Source organism: Megachile rotundata, chromosome 2 (genome assembly GCF_050947335.1).
Source record: "Megachile rotundata isolate GNS110a chromosome 2, iyMegRotu1, whole genome shotgun sequence".
Taxonomy (NCBI): domain Eukaryota; kingdom Metazoa; phylum Arthropoda; class Insecta; order Hymenoptera; family Megachilidae; genus Megachile; species Megachile rotundata.
The window spans coordinates 19,289,790-19,311,450 of NC_134984.1; the positions used below are offsets into that span (position 1 = coordinate 19,289,790).

At 34.1% G+C, this 21,661-nt stretch overlaps 3 protein-coding genes across 9 annotated transcripts; 2 read left to right on the top strand and 1 right to left on the bottom strand.

Moving 5' to 3' along the window:
• The first annotated feature begins 109 nt into the window (after nucleotides 1-109).
• FucT6 (alpha-(1,6)-fucosyltransferase 8) lies at nucleotides 110-4,887 on the top strand. 2 transcript variants are annotated; one of them, XM_012287458.2, is made up of 5 exons: nucleotides 110-219; nucleotides 1,836-2,118; nucleotides 2,220-2,393; nucleotides 2,469-2,769; nucleotides 2,835-4,887. In XM_012287458.2, the coding sequence occupies exons 2-5, from the start codon at nucleotides 1,883-1,885 to the stop codon at nucleotides 3,894-3,896; spliced, it is 1,773 nt and encodes a 590-aa protein (XP_012142848.1). In that variant the 5' UTR covers nucleotides 110-219; nucleotides 1,836-1,882; the 3' UTR covers nucleotides 3,897-4,887. The 2 variants fall into 2 exon arrangements, with proteins under 2 accessions (XP_012142848.1, XP_003699702.1); XM_003699654.3 differs by lacking the exon at nucleotides 110-219 and adding an exon at nucleotides 966-1,574.
• Nucleotides 4,888-5,006: 119 nt separating this feature from the next.
• LOC100880176 (dnaJ homolog subfamily C member 4) lies at nucleotides 5,007-6,223 on the top strand. Of its 2 annotated transcripts, XM_076542174.1 has the most exons (5): nucleotides 5,007-5,120; nucleotides 5,270-5,444; nucleotides 5,521-5,611; nucleotides 5,700-5,857; nucleotides 5,948-6,223. In XM_076542174.1, exons 2-5 carry the CDS (start codon nucleotides 5,362-5,364, stop codon nucleotides 6,207-6,209), a joined length of 594 nt encoding a protein of 197 aa, XP_076398289.1. In that variant the 5' UTR covers nucleotides 5,007-5,120; nucleotides 5,270-5,361; the 3' UTR covers nucleotides 6,210-6,223. The 2 variants fall into 2 exon arrangements, with proteins under 2 accessions (XP_076398289.1, XP_003699724.2); XM_003699676.3 differs by having other exon boundaries at nucleotides 5,035-5,444.
• Nucleotides 6,224-6,474: 251 nt separating this feature from the next.
• LOC100876897 (arylalkylamine N-acetyltransferase 1) lies at nucleotides 6,475-20,449 on the bottom strand. 5 transcript variants are annotated; one of them, XM_076542172.1, is made up of 5 exons: nucleotides 20,303-20,447; nucleotides 18,469-18,595; nucleotides 9,288-9,552; nucleotides 7,244-7,460; nucleotides 6,475-7,135 (listed from the first exon to the last, which is right to left on the bottom strand). In XM_076542172.1, exons 3-5 carry the CDS (start codon nucleotides 9,520-9,522, stop codon nucleotides 6,937-6,939), a joined length of 651 nt encoding a protein of 216 aa, XP_076398287.1. In that variant the 5' UTR covers nucleotides 9,523-9,552; nucleotides 18,469-18,595; nucleotides 20,303-20,447; the 3' UTR covers nucleotides 6,475-6,936. The 5 variants fall into 5 exon arrangements, with proteins under 5 accessions (XP_076398287.1, XP_012142804.1, XP_012142792.1 ...); XM_012287414.2 differs by having other exon boundaries at nucleotides 18,469-18,632; nucleotides 20,303-20,446; XM_012287402.2 differs by lacking the exon at nucleotides 18,469-18,595 and having other exon boundaries at nucleotides 20,303-20,449.
• Between the last annotated feature and the right edge of the window lie 1,212 nt (nucleotides 20,450-21,661).

Here is a 21,661-nt window from a genome sequence, read left to right on the forward strand (position 1 = left end):
AACGATGTTACGGATTTTTCGTAATGAAACGGGAGTAGGTACGATAATGGAGGTCCTCCCTTTTGCGATTTACGTGTAGACTTCACTTCGATTGCGATTACTCGATCGATGAATATCGTTTGCTTTGTGACACACGCTGTTCGTTCTCTTTACTATGAACGCTCCGATTTTTCACACACTCATCCCGTAAAACTAAAGCTTAAAATACACTATTCACAGGTATGTACAACGCAGTACAGGCACACAATGTGCGTCCACCGGCATACGCGTGTTTCGCGCGCAAGGATGCTGCGCGATTTTCGGACGGGCTCAAAAGGGTGGGAGGGGGACAAAGAACCAACCCGCGTTTAGAAATACCGCGACAGGATATTAAACTGATACGTTATTTATGTCAATTTCATGTTTCTACCACGATGCGGTTTTGCTTTGATTCTCTTATTTGCCACGTTGATATCACTTGATTAAAAGTTTCGAGTATTAGTTTTTATACTTTGTCCGGCGTTAATTTGTAAAGTTCACGTTCACGCAACCGCCGTGTTCGCAGTGTCAAGATTCTAGGTTATGCGAGGAAATTGCACATGAAATTAGTAGATAGTGATGTTTCATGCAAAAATCAAACGTACAATTTTTACCGCCATCTAATATAAAAGTCATGTTCTAAAATTAGCCATGTTCGTAACCGTTCCTCTTATGACCGGTTTTTTGAAATATTGATATGAATTTTGCTTCTACACAAAATAATTTGGAAATATTTATAAAGTTACGAGAATTAAATCAATGCATTACTACTCTCATGTATTATTCGTTCAATAACAGATCATACTAATCATTCGACGATTCTGGTTCGTCCTGCTCATGTTCATTTTAATTTGTGAGAATATGATTCGTAACCAAGAGCAACGTGCATGTGCATTTATGACTGTCGTGACGCCAAACGTATATACTTGGTGATCTTTTATTTTAAATACATTCTCTACTATTTACGTCAAATATGACTACGTTCGCACATACACGTTGGAATTTGAAATTTTGGCAATTTCATAACAGTCAAATGTGCCTCGCTGGCTATCACTTGATTATGCTTATTTTATCGCCCATTCTCCTTATCCACATATACATACTTATCCACCGTGTTTATAACCAACAGAATAAAAATCGTATAGTAGTGAAGTCATACTAAGTAGTAGGGAACGTACTGAAGTTTGCCGGGTTGCGCAAGCTGAGTATGATTTTCCGTGAAACGTATAACAGAAATGCTTTGTTTTTACTTTTAAAAATGTTTAAACCACTTTGACGTTAATTTTATTGCTACGATTTAAATTAGATTATTATGGAATAAGCGTAATTAATAGTTCAAATTTTTGCGCTTATTTCAGTTCACTCATTGTCAAGAATTGTAACTTGTACTGGTAGCGCTCGCCACACAAAACCAGTGTTTAATGACTATAATCACACATGAAACAGATCAAGTTGACAATTTAATATAAAGTTCTTATTCCTATGACCACGTTAACGATAACGAATGCGTTTTATCCTAAGTTTAAAACATTTTTATAAAAATGATGAATTACTCGGTAAGATAATCTACATAATTCATTCACTACGATGTTATCTATAACAAATATCGAAATATGTTAATGTTCATGATGGACTATTTACGATAGCAATATCTTTATTTACTTTTTAATTATGTATTGTTGCATATCGTAATTTTATAAAATATAATCCGTAAGATTATCTTTTAAATTATATCTATAACGTCGCAAATCGTATCATTATTTAAGAAAAAATCTGCAATATTTTTATGCTTTTCTATGATAATCTTTCAATTATAGATGACGTAATGCCACTCATTCAACGTAATCTACTAATATAATATAAAATGGCAACATTTTGGTCAGGAAGACCTGGTTGGTTAGGAAAAGTAGGCATAGTATTATTAGCTACGTGGCTTTTGGTACTAATTGTATCTGTATCACATATCTTTAAAGCTAATAGTTTATCATCTAACAATGAAAGTCCTACAAATAAAGAAAATGCTCAACGTCTGGCCCAGATGGTTAATGATTTTGAAATTCTTAAAAGGCAAAATGAAGCGCTAAAGAACATAATATTGGGGTAAGTCTGTACTAAAAATGATGAAACTATACAGGTTTATTTATAGTTTAAAACAAAGAGCATTTTGATCTTTTCGTTGTACAGGATAACATAATTTCCAGAGAAAGATCAAAATCCATTCAAGGGGACCATCTAGGTTCGATACATGAAAAGCTTGATAAGGTATCACTGTATGACGAATTGTTGGATACTAAAAACAACATTAAACACAGTGTCCCTTCTTTGGAATATGAAGATTTACGGAGAAGGGTGAGAAACAATGTACAAGAACTATGGTAAGTATAATGTTGAAAATATTAATATATTTTAAAATGTATTTTTATAAAAATATTTTCATAATTCCTAAATAGGTATTACATTAGTGCAGAACTTAGCAAACTTAAGAAAACTATAGATAAACCCAGTTATGATCAAAAGGAGAAGAGAATACAGGATGTATTGAGAAATGTCTGGGATCATAAGAGATCTCTCATTATAGATATTGATAGATTGAAAAAAGCAGATGGCTATGATGAATGGCGTAAAAAAGAAGCAAAAGATTTATCTGATCTCGTACAAAGAAGATTTAAGTATTTACAGAACCCTAGTGATTGTAACAAAGCTAGAAAATTAGTTTGTAGTTTAAATAAAGGCTGTGGATTTGGTTGTCAGGTAAACAAACTTGTTACTTTATAACAAAATAAAATGTTACAAATAAAATTTATTATGTATTTCAGATTCATCACATTACATATTGCTTTTTGGTTGCTTATGGCACAGAGAGAACATTGATAATCAAGTCAAAAGGTTGGAGATACCATAAGGATGGTTGGGAGTCTGTTTTCAAGCCATTAAGCGATACCTGTGTATCTACAAATGGAGCATCTCATGCTAATTGGCCTGGTGATGCTTCTAAACAAGTAATATCCTTACCCATTGTGGATAACGTTTATCCAAAACCAAGGTATCAACCACCAAGTGTACCAGAAGATTTAGCACCGAGATTAGAGAAACTTCATGGGCATCCATTGGTATGGTGGGTAGGACAAGTTCTGAAGTACTTAATGCGACCTCAAGAACATGTAACGAAAACATTGAACTATGCAAAAGATAGACTTGGTTTCAAAAAACCTATTGTCGGAATTCACGTACGAAGAACGGATAAAGTTGGTACCGAAGCTGCTTATCACGATATAGACGAATACATGGTTAAGGTTGAGCAGTATTTCGATGAACTTGAAGTAAAACCAGATGTGAGAAGGGTTTTCTTAGCCAGTGATGATCCAAAGGTGATCACGACAGCCAAGAATCGTTATTCAAATTATGAAATAATAGGGGATCCAGAAATAGCAGAAATGGCGTCAGTTGCAAAACGATATTCAGATTCCTCTTTGCAAGGAATAATCATTGATATACATCTTTTGTCCGAATGTGATTATTTAGTGTGCACGTTTAGTTCTCAAGTATGCCGTGTGGCTTACGAATTGATGCAAACATACTACCCCGATGCATACAATCGATTTACATCACTCGATGATATTTATTATTATGGAGGACAAAATCCACACCCTCATAAAGTCATCTTGGATCACCAACCAAGAAGAAGTGGCGAAATAGAACTGAAAGTAGGAGACTTGGTTGAAGTGTTTGGTAATCACTGGGATGGTTATTCTAAGGGATACAACACTCGAACTAGTATGACAGGTCTATTTCCAAGTTTCAAAGTGAAAAATCCAGTGGATGCTGTAGACTTTCCGAAGTATCCAAACGTTCCTTTAAACGAAAACAAGAACGAGTAGGCACATTTTGAACGTGTAGTAATCTTGAATGCATTCAGATTGCTTAAAAAAAGAATGTAACTTGCCTTTATATTTAAATTGTTACGAAAAAAGGGTCATGTACACTTATATATTTTATTACTAGCAAATAATGGATTTAATTCTTTCGTAAATTGAAATTATCACGAGTTGTGAGACAAAGAAGTTGCACTATTGCCTACACGAATGATGTGTTAAATTTTAAGAAGATTGTTTATAAATATTTGAGAAATAATATTGTAGGAAATTTTTAATAAGTTTACGATCTCTTACAAATTGAACTAAAAATATAAATAAATTTTAAAAGAACACGTAGTAATACAATGTAAAGGTTTTATATATTTTGATTGACGTTAAAAATTTGTACTGTTATGTTAATAAGAGATTTTATTAGAACGTGACTGTATCATTGCATTACACTGCAATTGTTCAGTAATTTTAAGATACGTATTTTTTTTCTCTATCACATGCATTTAAAATGTATGAAACAGGATCGATGAAGTACGGGATTTGTGCCAATGCATTTGATTTTTCACAAGTATTATTTATAACGGCAAGCCAATGTTCGCAGAAAATATACGATTAAATACATTTGACCACATTTTGGAATAAAAATTTTTTGTATCATATCAGACATTCTCACATCTCCTGATAAAGGCTTGCATTATAAGTTCTTGTCATAACGTACAATTTGTACATAAAATATGCAATACAAATGTTAAGTATATAACAGTTTTTTAATAATATTAGAGCTTATACAATACGCATAAAAAATATTGCATAACATACCTATGATAAGCATAAAATGCATAGACATCGAGCTGGGCTTGAGGCCTATCTTATACAAATAAGAATGTTTCCTGTATACATATTGTAATATATTTTATACTGTACACCAGACGCGATTGAGAATTGTTATTATATTATATTATAGAATCTGATTTCGGTTTTTAATAAATATTTAATTCACGAATTCATGAGCTCCTTCAATAACTCAAGGATGTTAGATTAGAACAAAAATGAAAAATAAAGTATGTCAATTCTAGGTGTGCTTCGCATATTTAACCGTTACCCCGAAAATTTTTGTAATGTAAAACTTTCTAATTTAGAAGCTCAATTTTATAATTTGAAAAAAAACGCGGCAAAGTAAACACTAAGCATGTGCGATACATCAATATCGATATTTGACGTACGGCATGTCATAAAGTTAGTCAAATTTTAAATGATTTTATATTATTATATTTTTTTTTCTTTTTGACAGTTGTTGACAATATTATATTGAATTTTTTAAAAAGTTTATATGATCATTTTTCTACGAATTTTGTACGATACCATTATATCATTCTTAATTACAGTTTAACATTTACGCAAAATGATGATGCTGTTGTAATGTATAATTATATTAAATTGATTCTAAATTTATAATCATTCAAGAAATTTGAATAGCATGGCGCAAATCTGTCGTGTCAATAAATCTGAAGTACCTGTTTTAATTCGTGTTCTTCATCGAATGTTTCCCTGCTCCAAAAGGTTAGAATTCGTGTAAAAGCATGACAGTCTTTTTTGTACATATTTCTAACTACAGAGTGAATTGTGTTTTTTAAAGATGCCAAAGCAACTATTATGAGATATTGCGCATTCCTCAGGATGCAACGCAAAAAGAAATTAAAGAAGCTTTTATTAAGCTGTCAAAAGAAGTGAGTCTTTTAATTGTTTGCATATTATTACAACAATATATATTGAAGGAAATATTATATTTTTTAGAAATATGTTGCGTTTTCTTAGATGCATCCTGACACTGGAAGCAAAGGAAATCATAGTGACTTTGTAAAGATTAACGAAGCTTATTCTGTTTTATGTAAGAAAGACTCTCGATGTAATTATGATATGGATTTGAAACATAACTTTACATCACAATATAACACTGGTTACCAATACAATGGGTATGTTTGCAATAGAGATTATATGTGTTTCAAGAAGTTGTTCATCCATGTTGTTTTCCTATATATGTTTCTAAATAAATTTATTTTCAGAGCTAATAACTTTTATAATGTAAATAAATGTGATAGTAGAAGACCTGGTACGAAGGAATTAATAAAAGCAATTGGATTTTGCATATTACTTATGATTGTTGGAGGTATAATTCAAATAACATGTATTACAGCAGCATCAAATTATAAGAGGCATGTGCAAGCAAAAAAAACTGCAGAGTATGAAATGCAATATCAGAGTGGTATGGAGCAGAGAAAACAGTTTCTGATGGATCAGTACAAATTGAACTTCCCTGATAAATAAAATTGTTAAATTTATCTTCTATAGCAGAAATTGTTTTAGAAGAATATTTTAAAGAATAGTCACAATATTTATTGTAGAATGTAATACACTATAGGCTTCATTTGACTAATAACTAATGAAAGAAATCTGCATCAGTATTTTTTTCTAAGGAAGCCTATGGTGTTTATATTTACACATGTATTTAATGTAAATTTGTTATATAATTTAACCAATATGTACAAAATTGATAAAAAGGATTTATTTATTTTTAAAATAGAAGCATCAATACTTGTTTCTCAATTTATTTATAAAAAAAGTTTAATAGCATTAGGAATCCATTTAAATACAAATCATCTTATTCTTATATTTCCGTGCAAATTGATCACACCAAAGCAACAAATTTATATGTATTTTTTCAGAATATTTAACAAAGTAAATTTGTTTGCATCATTGACAATGTGATTAATACTCGTTTCCGAGTTCCACTCATTAAGTGCACAATATCATTAGTATCATATTAACATCATATAATTTTTACACGAAGACGATAAATTATCCCAGTGCGACATCACTTGGTATAAAAGTAATAAATAAATTAATGGTTTATTTAAGAAACGAAAATGTACAATAGATCCGAATAATCGCCGCAAGGTGGAATACAATACAAAGTTTGGAGTGCGTTTATAAAAATTATTCTTCGTTCTAAACAGGTACTCGATGTTGATAACATATCGTGCTGCTGTGTCTGTTACAGTTTCTTGATGTACGAAATAATCGACGTGTGTGGGAACGCTGGATTAAACACAGGATTACCATCCTCGTCCACGTAATCCGCATATTTCAATTCGTATATCCGTTCGAAGCCTAGTCGTGCGCAAAGTTTGCCGGAGAAAAAGGACGAACAGTCAGCGCGTACCATGTGAAAGCCCTTTTCCTTTCCTATTTCACTGTAAATCGATTATTTTCATTTATCAATTGCACATCAGATAGCGATGGATAATTTGAATTTAAAAATTTATAGGATTTGGAAGTGTAAAAATGTAAACTAAACTTACATAGTTTTTTCCACAAGAGTCTTGGCAATCCCTTTGCCCCTCCAGCTACTGTCCACAGAGAGTATTCTGATCTCCAGGATATTCAGACCTTCATACTGTCCACTGCGATTCACATTTTGGTCCACGTACCGCAGTAACCTCAGAATTTTCTTGAATTTTGGATTTTCACACGAGGTGATGTATTCCGGGTCTCCCTCGCAGGGGGGATCCATTTTTCCTACGTGCGTAATTTGTTGATTAATTACAGTTAATGCGGCCTGAATGTATAATTACTTGAATGGTTCGCATCTGATTTGCAAAGCAAAACCGCGCATAACAATTTACATGCTTACATACACATGAGTATATCTTCTTGAAAAACTGTTAACGAATAAATAGTTGTATACTTGTAAGAATAGACGTTGCAAATCATTGATAAGATTTGTTATATGAAGTCATAAATTTAACAGACAATACTTATGTAAATGCATTTAGTGGTGAACGGCAATCTACATTCATTCTAAAGGTCTCTTATTAGCATATAACGTAGAATTGAAAATGTGATAACACGTAATGGGATAAGTATATGAAGAAGTATGATATTCTCGAAGTACGGATTGACTCTTTATGTGGAAACTTGATTTTTGAACTTTTAAAATTTACAAATTTTTAAACTCCTGAATTGGTATGTTTTTAGATTTGTAAATCAAGGATTTCAAATTACCGAAAGTCACTCGATCATGCCCCATATATGACGCTAACACCATTAGCAAAAGTACAAGTTCACATCTAACTTTTACAATAATTAAATTCGACAAATTGCACGTACTGTTAATGGCAATCAGTCGGACGTTAATTTTAGATTGACGGATCGCCTTTCTGTTAAGAACTCAACCTCGATATCTTATATCGAAGGTAACCGCTTAACATCTACTTTGCATTGGAAACAATTTCTACTGCTAAGAGTTTATTCGCTCATTGTTCATAGCATGACGAGCACTCGGAATATTCTCCAATAAATAATACTGTACTGCTCTTTGAGATAGGAACAGTTGTCCAATTACCACCGAGTTGAAATATTGAAAGAGAATTTTTATATATTTTTTTCATACGTTTTTCCCTTGACTTCGGCATAACACGTGACTAACTGGATCTACCGATAAAGTAACATAATTATCGCTGTTGTGACAACCGGTAGCGATTAATAAGCCTCACATTTGCCTAGTACTCGCATAACAATTTATGTAACGTTGAACAGTACCGTTTTCTCGAAGGCGTGTCTTCCTTCCTTCTACTATTATTTTTTTATCAGATTATTGTTTAATACACTCGAGATTGAATCAACGTTAAGACCCTGAAGGCTTGGAAGATTTTGATGCTTCAGTATACACATTTAATTCACCTTATGACTAGAAATTTTACTTTATTTGCAGGTTCATATAATTAATGATAAATGTAGAAGTAGGAAAATTTTTGCACAATTTTTTTATATAATTTTTCACTTTTATCCTCGGGATTTATCCTCAAGGTACGACGGGATTTTTGTTATCTTTATTATTAGTCTATTCAAAGTAAAACTATTTTTGCTCAAACAAGATACGTTTCGCAAATATTAGTGACCTTTTATGGTAAGCAGACGTGTTTTTAACTTATCCTTGTTAGCCTAGATTTGATATTCCAATGAAATTATTCATCGTTTCGTATTCGTAGAATGTACCAGTTTCGTCTGCATTGTTCTTTCTTAGCAAGAATAGATCATTCTTGGTAACTCGTATTCTTAATTTACGTATAAGGTGCAAAGTTTCAGTCCATTTAATTCGTTGGTATAATTGTGAGATGCAGTGTGCATCAGAATGAATCACAAGATGTTTCATTTCTTAACTTAAATATTAAGTACCAAGTAATTTAAATAGTAGCAAGTAATTTAAGTAGTACGAAGTATATAGTCGAGTATTAGATATTGGAGATTCAAAATTAAATATTGAGTAGCTACTGTGTATTGGTACCTCACAGCAGTGATTCAAGAAATGAAACGCATTAGAGTACAATTATCTGTGATTCTTACCATTTAAGAGAACACCTACAATAGCACCACTGGTTGAAACCGCCATAAGGCTAAGGTTGTTCTCGAGCGTGGACATACTACAGTATTCCTCTAATTCGAGACAAGTGCTGTCCTCGCTTTCAGGTATTAGCTGGATACAGTGATTAAGCGGCTCGTCTCTGAAGAAAAACCTTCTGAGGAATTTCAATATCCTAAGCTTATCGTCCTTCGTAACTATTTGTACATGATAATCCATTCCAATGTTGTTGTCCGCTGAATCCGCCAGCTGAAACATCAAACAATAAACCTTGTACCCAACACTTGCATCGATGTTCCTTCATCGAATAATTATAACAAACGTTTCTTTGTTAAATCCATCCATCAATGCAGATCTCCACAGCTAAATCCCTAGATAATTTTCGAAAACACGGTTCATTAAAGAAGCGAGTTCATGACAGGAAGTTAAAGCTATCGTTTTGTAGGACATGTTTATAACATTGGATTGATCAGATTATGTCGTTTGAATGCAACACATGTTGCAACACCGTGAATACATATCAGTGTAACCCAATGCAGAATAATAACAATTTGTTGTTTTCCCGGCATCGGAAATTGAATTAGCGCTTTCACGCGGGACAATTAACGTGTTGGCCCGTTGCATCGAGCGTATGCAGCAATTCGCGACGCGCTCTCATTTGTGGTCGCTTTATCTCGGTCATTAATGGACAACATAGTCGAGGACTGAATTATATAGTTGATCCACTTCCACGCAATGATTCACAATAGCTGACAACAGAATGTAACGTTTATATTTTGATTTCTAGGACCACGATTACGCCTACAAGGGAACGCGTCAGTATTTCATTTTTAGTATTTCCGTATTCGCGATTCCAAAATTGTGGAGAATACTTTGGTTTTTTCAGACTACGATCCGCTGTGAAAATATTAGACCATTGTTCACTGTCTGCCAATTATATTATTATAATTAAATAATTATATTATTAGCGAATTACTGTATTCACAGTTCCAAAATTGTGAATACTTTGGTTTTTTCAGACTACGATCCGCTGTAAAAATATGAGACCATTGTTCACTGTCTGCTAATTATATTATTATAATTATACAATTATATTATTAGCGAATTACTGTATTCACAACTCTAACATTATGGCGGATACTTTGGTTTTTTTCAGACTACAATCCTCTCTGAAAATATGAGACCATTGTTCACCATCTGCCAATTATATTATTATAATTAAACAATTATATTATTAGCGAATTACTGTATTCACAATTCCAAAATTGTGAATACTTTGGTTTTTTCAGACTACGATCCGCTGTGAAAATATGAGACCATTGTTCACTGTCTGCTAATTATATTATTATAATTATACAATTATATTATTAGCGAATTACTGTATTCACAACTCTAACATTATGGCGGATACTTTGGTTTTTTTCAGACTACAATCCTCTCTGAAAATATGAGACCATTGTTCACCATCTGCCAATTATATTATTATAATTAAACAATTATATTATTAGCGAATTACTGTATTCACAATTCCAAAATTGTGAATACTTTGGTTTTTTCAGACTACGATCCGCTGTGAAAATATCAGACCATTGTTCACCGTCTGCCAATTATATTATTATAGTTATGCAATTATATTATTAGCGAATATTCAGTTAATTCGCTACTCGAATGATGGGTTATTATTGGAAGTATGGCATTTATGGCTTCGGTTTTAGTAATCATCGATGCTCCGTAATAACTCGTCTTTTCTAATGTTAGCGTTACATCATTTCAATTCTATTAATAGACATGTCAATCGTAATTATAATAACGGTATTGTTTTATGTTACAAGATAGATATAATGACGGATTGGGGACAACATATAAACATACGAACAGTCCATTTCCTGTTTCTTTTATACGCCATTTTGGAGAAGCGGAACGCGCTTGTTAACCCGAGTTGATCAAAATGCAAACTACGATTGTTACTTACGCAATTTTACTCTCTAATATTCTAATTTTTGTAATGTTTAAATTCCACAGTTTGCAGCAGATGTAGCACCAAAATTCTAGATTGCAATAGTCACATTTTGTTACATTTTTGTTACACTTCGTTACATTTGCTCCAACATTAGCAGTATAAAAATTTCACACTCAAGATTGTATCCGTAACTTTCAAACTCCAAATTCAATTTCAACAATTTCATCAATATCGCTGTTAAATATATCCACCCTCAAAATTCCAAAGTCCCGAAACTCTAACAACGAAAATTCCGAAGCTCGCAACAATCTTACCGTGTATCTCGCAATTTTGGGCACATCTTTCGCGAAGTTGGTCTTGTTGGCATCTATTCGGCCAGAGTTGTCTAAGTTCGTGGATAGCACAGTCTCCATGTCGAAGCTCGGTGTGTTAACGATCGATTCTTTAAAATTTCAGCTGCGATCACGATGAACCATTTAACGGGTCACTGAATGTGGGAACACCGGTTTGCCAATAACACGATGCTCGTTGTTGACGTCGAGGTGGTAATCTAACACTGCGCTTTGTAATAGCTCGTCGTCAGTCTTATATACGCTCACAGTACCGGGCAAAAGCCGTTTCTGCAGGTTCATGGACATACGAGTACACTTTGGGGTGCTTACTAATCGGGAACGTCATGAGACTTCGATCAATACAATTAATTTTTTACCATCGGTCTACCTATAGATTGCTACATGTTTTATGGGATTTATTATTCCTGATTTCATTGTACAATCACTTTGCTGTTGAGACGTGTTTAATACTAAGTCATCGATCTTTTGTTAAAAGAAGCTATCTGTTACTGAGGTTACTGATTAAATATTGATAATTAACAAATTTTTGAATTATTCAGTTATTTGCAAGTTGAAGAGTAAACGATAAAAATATTGAGGAGTCTTTTAACACTCTTGCAAGAGTGTTTTAACGCAGCTTCGCTGTATCTTTTATTTAATTCTTTCGCGATCACTTGTTTGTTTTCCAGCGTTACTTTATGTAACACGTTTATTAAATAGACACAACACGTCCCATGCGTGACTCTTTTTCCGTTGATTCTTCAAATGGTTAATCGTTCGAGAGCTTTTCTTCGCAAGTAAATCATCGGCTGACACCGAGGGAATTTCTACCCATGAATTTCTAATAGCTAACATGTGTATGCGCTTTATCGTTTAGTATCGCTTTCATGTAAATGAAACGAACGTATAACTGTGTGGCACGCGATCGTTTAAATTGAAAAAAGAGCAAATTATTGCGATTACTCTGACACACAAACAGAAAAGAAAGATTTTATCCTACGAGATTCTTTTTTGAGAATTTTCTCGAAACGACTGCAAATCGTTCAAGATTTAATTATCGGAAAACTTCCATTCGAAATGCATTTACGATCAGATATCTGAAAGATACATGAGAAATCGAACGTTTCCACCGATGATTAATCTAAAACGTTTTAGCTATTCAGAAACTTAAGCGTTTTTCGATGTCGACAAGAAACATCGGTCAATACAGTGACGCAGAGAGTCAATTCGTCTGAAAAATAGTTCTAATTGTTTTTGCAGTCGTATCCTGTTCGTTTGGGCCGAACTCGTGTGACGAATTAAACCGTCGCTTTTTACCAGTACTAAAAGTACAATCTTCCTATGACGAATCAATTTCATTTTTTTTTCTACTGCATATTACAAGGTTGTACAAGAAAAACGCGCGAAGATCGTGCAGAAATCAATTATCGTCAATATGTTGCAGTTTACTTGAAACATTCGGTACAGATTGTAATGCACACTTTAATGGAAGAACTCTAGTAACTTTGAAGCTACAGAACTTCTACTTCTACTTCCATAATCGATTGATTGCTGCAAATATTATTCTGTAGTATGTTGCAGTTTATTTGAAACATTCTGTACAGATTGATTGTAATGCACACTTTAATGGAAGAACTCTAGTTACTTTAAAGCTACAGAACTTCTACTTCTACTTCCATAATCAATTTACTGCTGCAAATATTACTTTGTAGTATGTTGCAGTTTACTTGAAACATTCTGTACCGATTGATTGTAATGCACACTTTAATGGAAGAAGTCTAGTAACTTTGAAGCTACAGAACTTCTACTTCTACTTCCATAATCGATTGATTGCTGCAAATATTATTCTGTAGTATGTTGCAGTTTATTTGAAACATTCTGTACCGATTGAATGTAATGCACATTTTAATGGAAGAAATACTCTAGTTACTTTAAAGCTACAGAACTTCTATTTCAATTCCGTAATCGATTTATTGTTGCAAATATTATTCTGTAGTATGTTGCAGTTTATTTGAAACATTCTGTACAGATTGATTGTAATGCACACTTTAATGGAAGAACTCTAGTTACTTTAAAGCTACAGAACTTCTACTTCTACTTCCATGATCGATTTACTGCTACAAACATTACTTTGTAAATTTAAATCTTTGTTATCAATGTATACGTGGAGTGGATTTTTCATAAGCTTGCATGATTTATACACTTTAGGTTTGGTAAACAAAATTGACCTCGACCCCTAAATTCGAGTTGAAATTTTGTATCATGGAAAGAGACATTTCATGATAACTCGGTTTCATAAGAAGACGATCAAGTCTCTCTAAAGAATTGCAACCAAAAAGAAAGCGACAGAAATTATGCAACATCGAATTGTTCTAAATACAAAACATATTACAGACCGGTTACGGAACCGTCGTTCTACACCGACGAAGGTCAGCACAGAGAACCGTAGGCATGCCTTAGATGGCATTCAATGACATCGACTCGAAGTTCCTGGCCATCGATTTATTATCCTTTTCCCGGCTAATTTCATCTAAAAAGGACAACGTAGTCACTAGGTGGTCCTTGCAATCGAAGTGAACACTTGACCCAATTTATTTTTTCTTCTGAAATTTTTCCGATCAACCTTTTACTTCCACATCCTGTCTATCGTCCTGCGATCAATCTTTCGTACGGAACACCGATGGGTATCTCACATACGAGTCTCTTAGCAACGCCAATACAATCACTCTGTAGCCTTTGATCGCGAGACTCGATAAAACCGAACGAACGAACGATTGTCGATACACGCGACAATGAAATATAAGAATCGTTTCGTTGTTCTCGGAATCCTTTCGAACCGGATTTGGTAGGCGTTGAACTTCCGCCATCGGACGACCTTTCGCGTTCAATTTCCCTTCGGTTACTTTGCGCTTTTCGTACTAATCGATTATTGGGTAAAACTGTCTTTGAGAAAAGATTGCAGGAAAATATTATCAGTAAGGTTAATCAACGCTACCTATGTTATCAACATTAAACATTACTCATAGTTAAACACTCGAGAGCAAATAAATGTTCTAATGTAGGCAGTAAGAAAATTTTTTCCAAAATTATTTTTAATTTCTGTGTAAAATTGTGTTCATTGGATCAATCAATAGTGATATATTTTTCTGAATCAACAATTTTTTCTTATTTTACAATTTTTTTTATTTCATGTAAAAGGACTCTGGTTTTGATTTAACAGCAGTGGAGCTTATATCGCTATGAAATTTATGAGCTAATTCGAGCTGTCATCACGTAAAAGTAACTTTGTACAATTCTTAGGCACGAATCGATCGCAGTGTAGAGAACCTGAATTGTTCGAGAAACGTAGAAGGATCGGGTGTACCGTTATTTAGGACATCGAGTAACGTTAGCTGTATAGATTACCGAAAGAATCGGGGTTCTCTGAGGTTGAAAAATCACTGCAACAGCGTGGGTTGAGTTTGTCAAGAGCCACGGTATTGCACACCTCTACGTGAAATATAAATGTTCAAATGAGTCTTGATTTACTTTCAAGTTTACAAATGTTCAAATGCTCAAATGTTCAAATGTTCAAATGTTCAAATGTTCAAATGTTCAAATGTTCAAATGTTCAAATGTTCAAATGTTCAAATGTTCAAAGGTTCAAAGGTTCAGATGTTCAAATGTTCAAAGGTTCAAAGGTTCAAAGGTTCAAAGGTTCAAAGGTTCAAATGTTCAAATGTATAAATGTACCAATGTACAAATGTTTAAATGTACCAACGTTCAAATGTACCAATGTTCAAATGTATCAATGTTCAAATGTACCAATGTACAACTGTACAAATGTTCAAAGGTTCAAATGTACCAATGTTCAAATGTACCAACGTTCAAATGTACCAATGTACCAATGTTCAAATGTACCAACGTTCAAATGTACCAATGTACCAATGTTCAAATGTACAAATGTATAAATGTACCAATGTACAAATGTTCAAATGTACAAATGTATAAATGTACCAATGTACAAATGTACAAATATACAAATGTTCAAAGGTTCAAATGTACCAATGTTCAAATGTACCAACGTTCAAATGTACCAATGTACCAATGTTCAAATGTACAAACGTACCAATGTACCAATGTACCAATATTCAAATGTACAAACGTACAAATGCAGCCCTATAAAAACATACAAATATTGTTGAAATTAAAAATGCAAAAATATGCAAATATTTCTGAAATTACAAATATAAAAATATGCAAATATTTTTGAAATTAGAAATGTAAAAATATAAAAATATTTTTAAAATTATAAATGTAGGAATGTTTCAATTGATCTTTGAAAAGTGATGACAAGGTCTTGCTACACTTGTTTGTCTATACCATACTGCAAATGAAATATTCCTTTATGCGGCTACTAAATAATTGATATGGTTTTTATTAGCACAACCACCCACGCGTAAAGATCCACGTCATACGTAAACGATTCTCGACCGAGTATGTATCAGAGGCGGTGCCAGTTCCGTAAGTGGCAAGCCAATCGGAATAAAGTACACCTGTCCCTCGCATTAGATTTACAGTAATTGCAACGTAAGTTTACCACAAGCACGTGCTGTGAAAAGTTACGAATCTACGTTATCGAGTTCACGGTTATCCTTCTTTCACACGACTTCGACCACCTTGTATTTAAAGCGTTATCGTTACTCGATGATAATTAAGAGGGGATTTTTGATGTCTCGCTGTTACGATTCAGTTTCTTGTATTTCTTTTCCCTTGTCAGTAATACAAGATCGGAGAGATATTGGTCCCGCTGAATACGTTACCAGCGGTCCAGAACATAATAAAACATAAGTGACATGTCATGGGAGTTTGATTATTCTAGATCGCCTTGAAACACGTAACGTGTCCTGCGTAATAAATCTATTAACCGACACGACGTGTAAAAGTATTAATTACCATTGAACCCTTTAGCGCGTACCTTGGAATTAATTGCGATTTACGCGAGAAATTACAGGGGATACGCCTTCCAACCGACGCGTTTGCTTGCGTGATACGGTTCAAGAAAAGAAGGCGCGGATCATTTAATTAATTCTAAACAGCTGACGCATTTTATGTGTCTTATGCTGCTGCGGTGTGAACGATGACGCAACGCGTGGGACTTGCAAAAGATCGATAGTATCGATTCGCAAAAACTAGCAGAAGAAATATGATCGAAAGTGGAACAATACGAAATTAATGTCTGAAGGCATAAATCAAAGATATCGCAAAAATTATGTTAATATCTGAAAATTGGATAATCTTAGTACTCATTCGCGCTCCGACTATCAATTTAAGATACGCCGATTATTTCTGCGAATTCAGTGGTTTTTCTGAACTACCAAGCGTTTACATCAATAAGCGTAATTACATGCGAGAGAAATAATCAAATAACTGATATTGCAAATCGATCATACGTATAACACCTTTTCTTCTTATTTTTATTCGCGACGAAAGATCGCGTCCCACTTGACTGGCTTTCGTACAATTACGTTATCGCTTGCTGCATAACAATCACTTAAACGCTGAAAACAAGAACGCGGGTAATAATGGCATGGCTACTTCAATCAACCGTTTACGCAAATCATCTCTCTATCCCGTTCGAACGGTGACCCTGTTTCTTCTTTTCGCATTTTTCTCATCGGATCTGTGTATCCAGCAAATAAAAAATGTCACGTTTCTTTCTACGCAGCAGAACACAATGTGAATGAACAGCGTGCAAAATTTGTATTCCAGCTCTGTACACGATCGCGTATTATCGGTGCGATCGAGGCTAATCTCGTTTAGTCTTCGATCTAATACTACCGTGAACTTGTTTCAGACTTAGTACCTGACCCAACAAAAGCCTACAAGAATAAAAATCCACGATGAAATCGTTTTTCAAGATTTTTATTTATTGTATTTGTAATATGTAATATGCAAAGTACGTTGCATAAATTAGACTCCTCTTAAGAGCCTACAAGAACGAAAATCCACGATCAAATCGTTTTTCAAGATTTTTATTTATTGTATTTGTAATATGTAATATGCAAAGTACGTTGCATAAATTAGACTCCTCTTAAGAGCCTACAAGAATGAAAATCCACGATCAAATCGTTTTTCAAGATTTTTGTTTATTGTATTTGTAACATGTAATATGCAAAGTACGTTGCATAAATTAGACTCCTCTTAAGAGCCTACAAGAATGAAAATCCACGATCAAATCGCTTTTCAAGATTTTTATTTATTGTATTTGTAACATGTAATATGCAAAATACGTTGCATAAATTAGGCTCCTCTTAAGAAAATCTTTTGAGTACAATGGAAATGTATTAACGATGTTAAAGGGTATAAAAGAATCTGGTAAATGATATATTATTTTATGATGAAATATGAGGCTCGTATTTAAAATGGTTATGTTGATAATAGGATGATTTACATGAAGCATTATAGTACTATGTACATATACATATATGTAAATAGTACATATACACATAATGTAATTGGTATTATGTACTATGAGGCATTATAGTACTATATACATATATGTAAATAATACATATACACATAGCACATATACAAATAATATAATTGGTGTTGTGTACTATGAATGCAGTCTGAGTCTGTGTCGATCGCAGCGGACCAACGCGATATCGCGTTAACAATTCCCTTTCATACTCTGCACTGTGATGACCACAATTTTTGCCTATTAATATCATTAATCCTCAATAACGTTATTTATTATAAATGTCCCTAATTAGCGCCAGATATTGAGACCAAGCACGCGACATCGAGTGAGGTATAAGAAAACAACTGTCCAAATGCAGATGGCGTCTCTACAAATATTCGAACCACATAAAAATTTGCATTGCGACTTACCGGTGGAGGTTGTTGAAAAGAAATCGAGACAAGTATTCGATTAGGTGTCCCCTCTTCTTCGACCTTCTGGTTTCTCTCATCCGTACGTGACACTCCGAGCCGATTTTGTGTCTCTGGACAGTAATAACTGCACCGGTTCGGTGCAAATACACCAAACTCGTTACCTAGAATATTTTGTACTTCGAACACGTGCAGTGAAGTTCCGAAAGCGAAGCGTGTAATCGAATTACAGCTGACCACGCCGGATAGGAAGAGATATGTATGTAATTTCTGTGTACACAGGTCGAACTGTTGTCGTCCACTCTGCGCGACTCGATGATCTTCGCTTTAACGTTCAACCAGTGAAAGATAATTCGTTATCGACTGAATTACATTGTTATCAACGATGCCGTACAAGTGAAACTTTTTCGCTGTGTGTATTGCGGCATCAAAACACTTCAGTGTATTGATACTTGACTGGCAGTGCTTTTTAATCATAAATTGCAATTCTTGAATTATCTGGGTTATCTTTGACCACATCACTAACTACCACAATATTTGTATTTGATATACTGAACGATTTTGAAGTGTGATGGTAGAGTAATCTTTGTTGAAAATTATGTAAGAGTTTACTGAATTACGAATTTTGAGCTAACCAATGATTGTACCTCTGAAGTTAAGATTTTATTTATTTTATATTTTTATCAAATTTTGATGCTTGTAAACCTCGCACGGTTTATAGTCTTCAAAAATGACTGCCAATGTATACACGTATTATCTTATACGGCGAAGATTAAGTATTCTGGCCTTAGTCTTTTGTTTTACGGAAACGTGAAATACCAGTTTGCCAGATTTTTTTGGAGTATGTTAATTTCGCATTTCCGTGAATTTCAAAACCGTTCGCTATGCCGGTGAAGGACGAACAGAAATCACTACAAAGTAGCAAAAAATATTGATTGGAATGGTACTAATTGCTGAAATGAAATTAAATGAAAATCCAGATCAGTTCATTTCAATTTCCATAGTTTGCAAGTACCTTTTAACAAAAATTCAACTTTTAAACTTTCTAATACACAAACTACCTGATACCACATTTATATCTTGTAATGTTTTCGAAAATCGTGCAATTTATTGAACTTTTGACTGTCCTCATTCTTTTGATATTCGATAAAGCTCTCCATAAAAAAAATTCGAGCAATTTTATTACCAAAAATAGAACACGTTTGACTCTTATGGAAGTCATGCATAGTGAAATGTAATAAATTCTCCCTCCGACGAATAGGAATGCAATTAAGCTAGATTTTTATTAAGCTCGACAGCACAGGGATAGTAACCACGCGTAAAACGAGCTGCATCACGGATTCATCCAAGAATAGATAGGATAGAGGAGATTGCCAATGTCTTTGCCGATATATTTCCGTCGTAACGGTGTGCTTTCAGTGGGATAAAGTGACTACCTCTAGCCGCTCGTCTTCGGGGAAATACATCCTCGGTCAGTGAAACTCGTTGCTAACCTTTCGCTATACAATAAATCCGGTGATCGGATTACTCTAACACGTGAGAAAATCGATTTATCGTTACGTGGTAGAAGAGTGTAGAATGAATCAGTTCACCGTTTTTATACAACGACAAAAAGAATATAGTAAGAGAGCAAGAAAACTTTCAACGATTAATTCTCGTTAACCAATTGACCAGTTTAAAAGAACTCTTAACTTTTACTTTTGAAAGAACAAAAACATTTTACATTGTCGACATATTTATTTTTTCAGGATTATAAAAATAGGAACAGAGAGTGTATTCTTTAAAGATGATTGCCTTCGAAATAAAATATTTCCTGTGAACGTGTTTTACGTACCTGAAGAAACCCTAAGTCCCGACCGAAATTCCTCAACTTTTCGAAAGAACGGAAGGCTCGTGTCCCCTTCAGTCTATCGCCAACTACGCACTGCCAACGTGAGAACAAAGTTCGAGCAATAGGGAGGGTCATTACCATCCGGCACGTAATATCCCTTCGACGATGAACCCATGGAAAGGGTAGCCCCAGCTCTATTTTTTCATTGAATTTGATTACACCGCGAGATCTGGGTCTAACCGATGATTGCCATCCTCCATGTAGCTGGTTACGATCATAAAAAGAACTCCCCAGCATCCAGTGCGAGCGGAATCAAGTGACTTGACGTTCGTTGATCGATCGTATCAATGGAGATACTCAATTTTTAAGTCGTAGGTTAGTGGATCAGTGCTTGCGGAAATTTCAATTTACTTCTGGCTCAGAGACTTGTTTGAAACGTTCTGTTGCAAGTTTTCAAACACTTTGTATTTTAAATTACTTTTAAATTCCTGTCAGTAACATTTGGTGGAGTTAGTATTTTTTTAGAGATCGAATAAAAGATTTCCAGCGATGAAGGTAAACATCAGGTCCATGTTCCTAGCAGTAATTGTTTTTGGTGTTATTATTTTTTTGAAGTTCGAATAAAAGATTTGCAGCGATGAAGCTAAACATCAGGTCCATGTTCCTAGCAGTAATTGTTTTTGGAGTTAGTATTTTCTTGAAGTTGGAATAAAAGACTTGTAGCGATGAAGCTAAACATCAGGTCCATGTTCCTAGCAGTAATTGTTTTTGGAGTTGATATTTTTTTGAAGTTCGAATAAAAGACTTGCAGCGATGAAGCTAAACATCAGGTCCATGTTCCTAGCAGTAATTGTTTTTGGTGTTATTATTTTTTTGAAGTTTGAATAAAAGATTCGCAGCGATGAAGCTAAACATCAGGTCCATGTTCCTAGCAGTAATTGTTTTTGGTGTTATTATTTTTTTGAAGTTCGGATAAAAAACTTGCAGCGATGAATCAGGTGAATGTACAGAGGAAGAATAATCATTAACTTTGATATTAATATTAATTGCATCTGCATCATATGTACACTTAGCTCACAACAAACGTGACATGTGACTGAGTTAGACCATGGATAAAGAAGAGGGTAAATTTGATTACGAGATACATTAATTATAAAGAATGACAAGAATTTATCATGTATACGTTGAAATATCCTTGGTAGTTCTAGCGACTATAAATTTCTAACATTTTGAAAATGCGACACGATATGACGGCCGATGATACGAGAAATCAGTGGCAGCCATTTGCTACGTGCAGTTGCATGGACGTAATAACAGTCTCCCTGGTAATAATTACAAAGCAGTTCAGATGCCGAATAGATG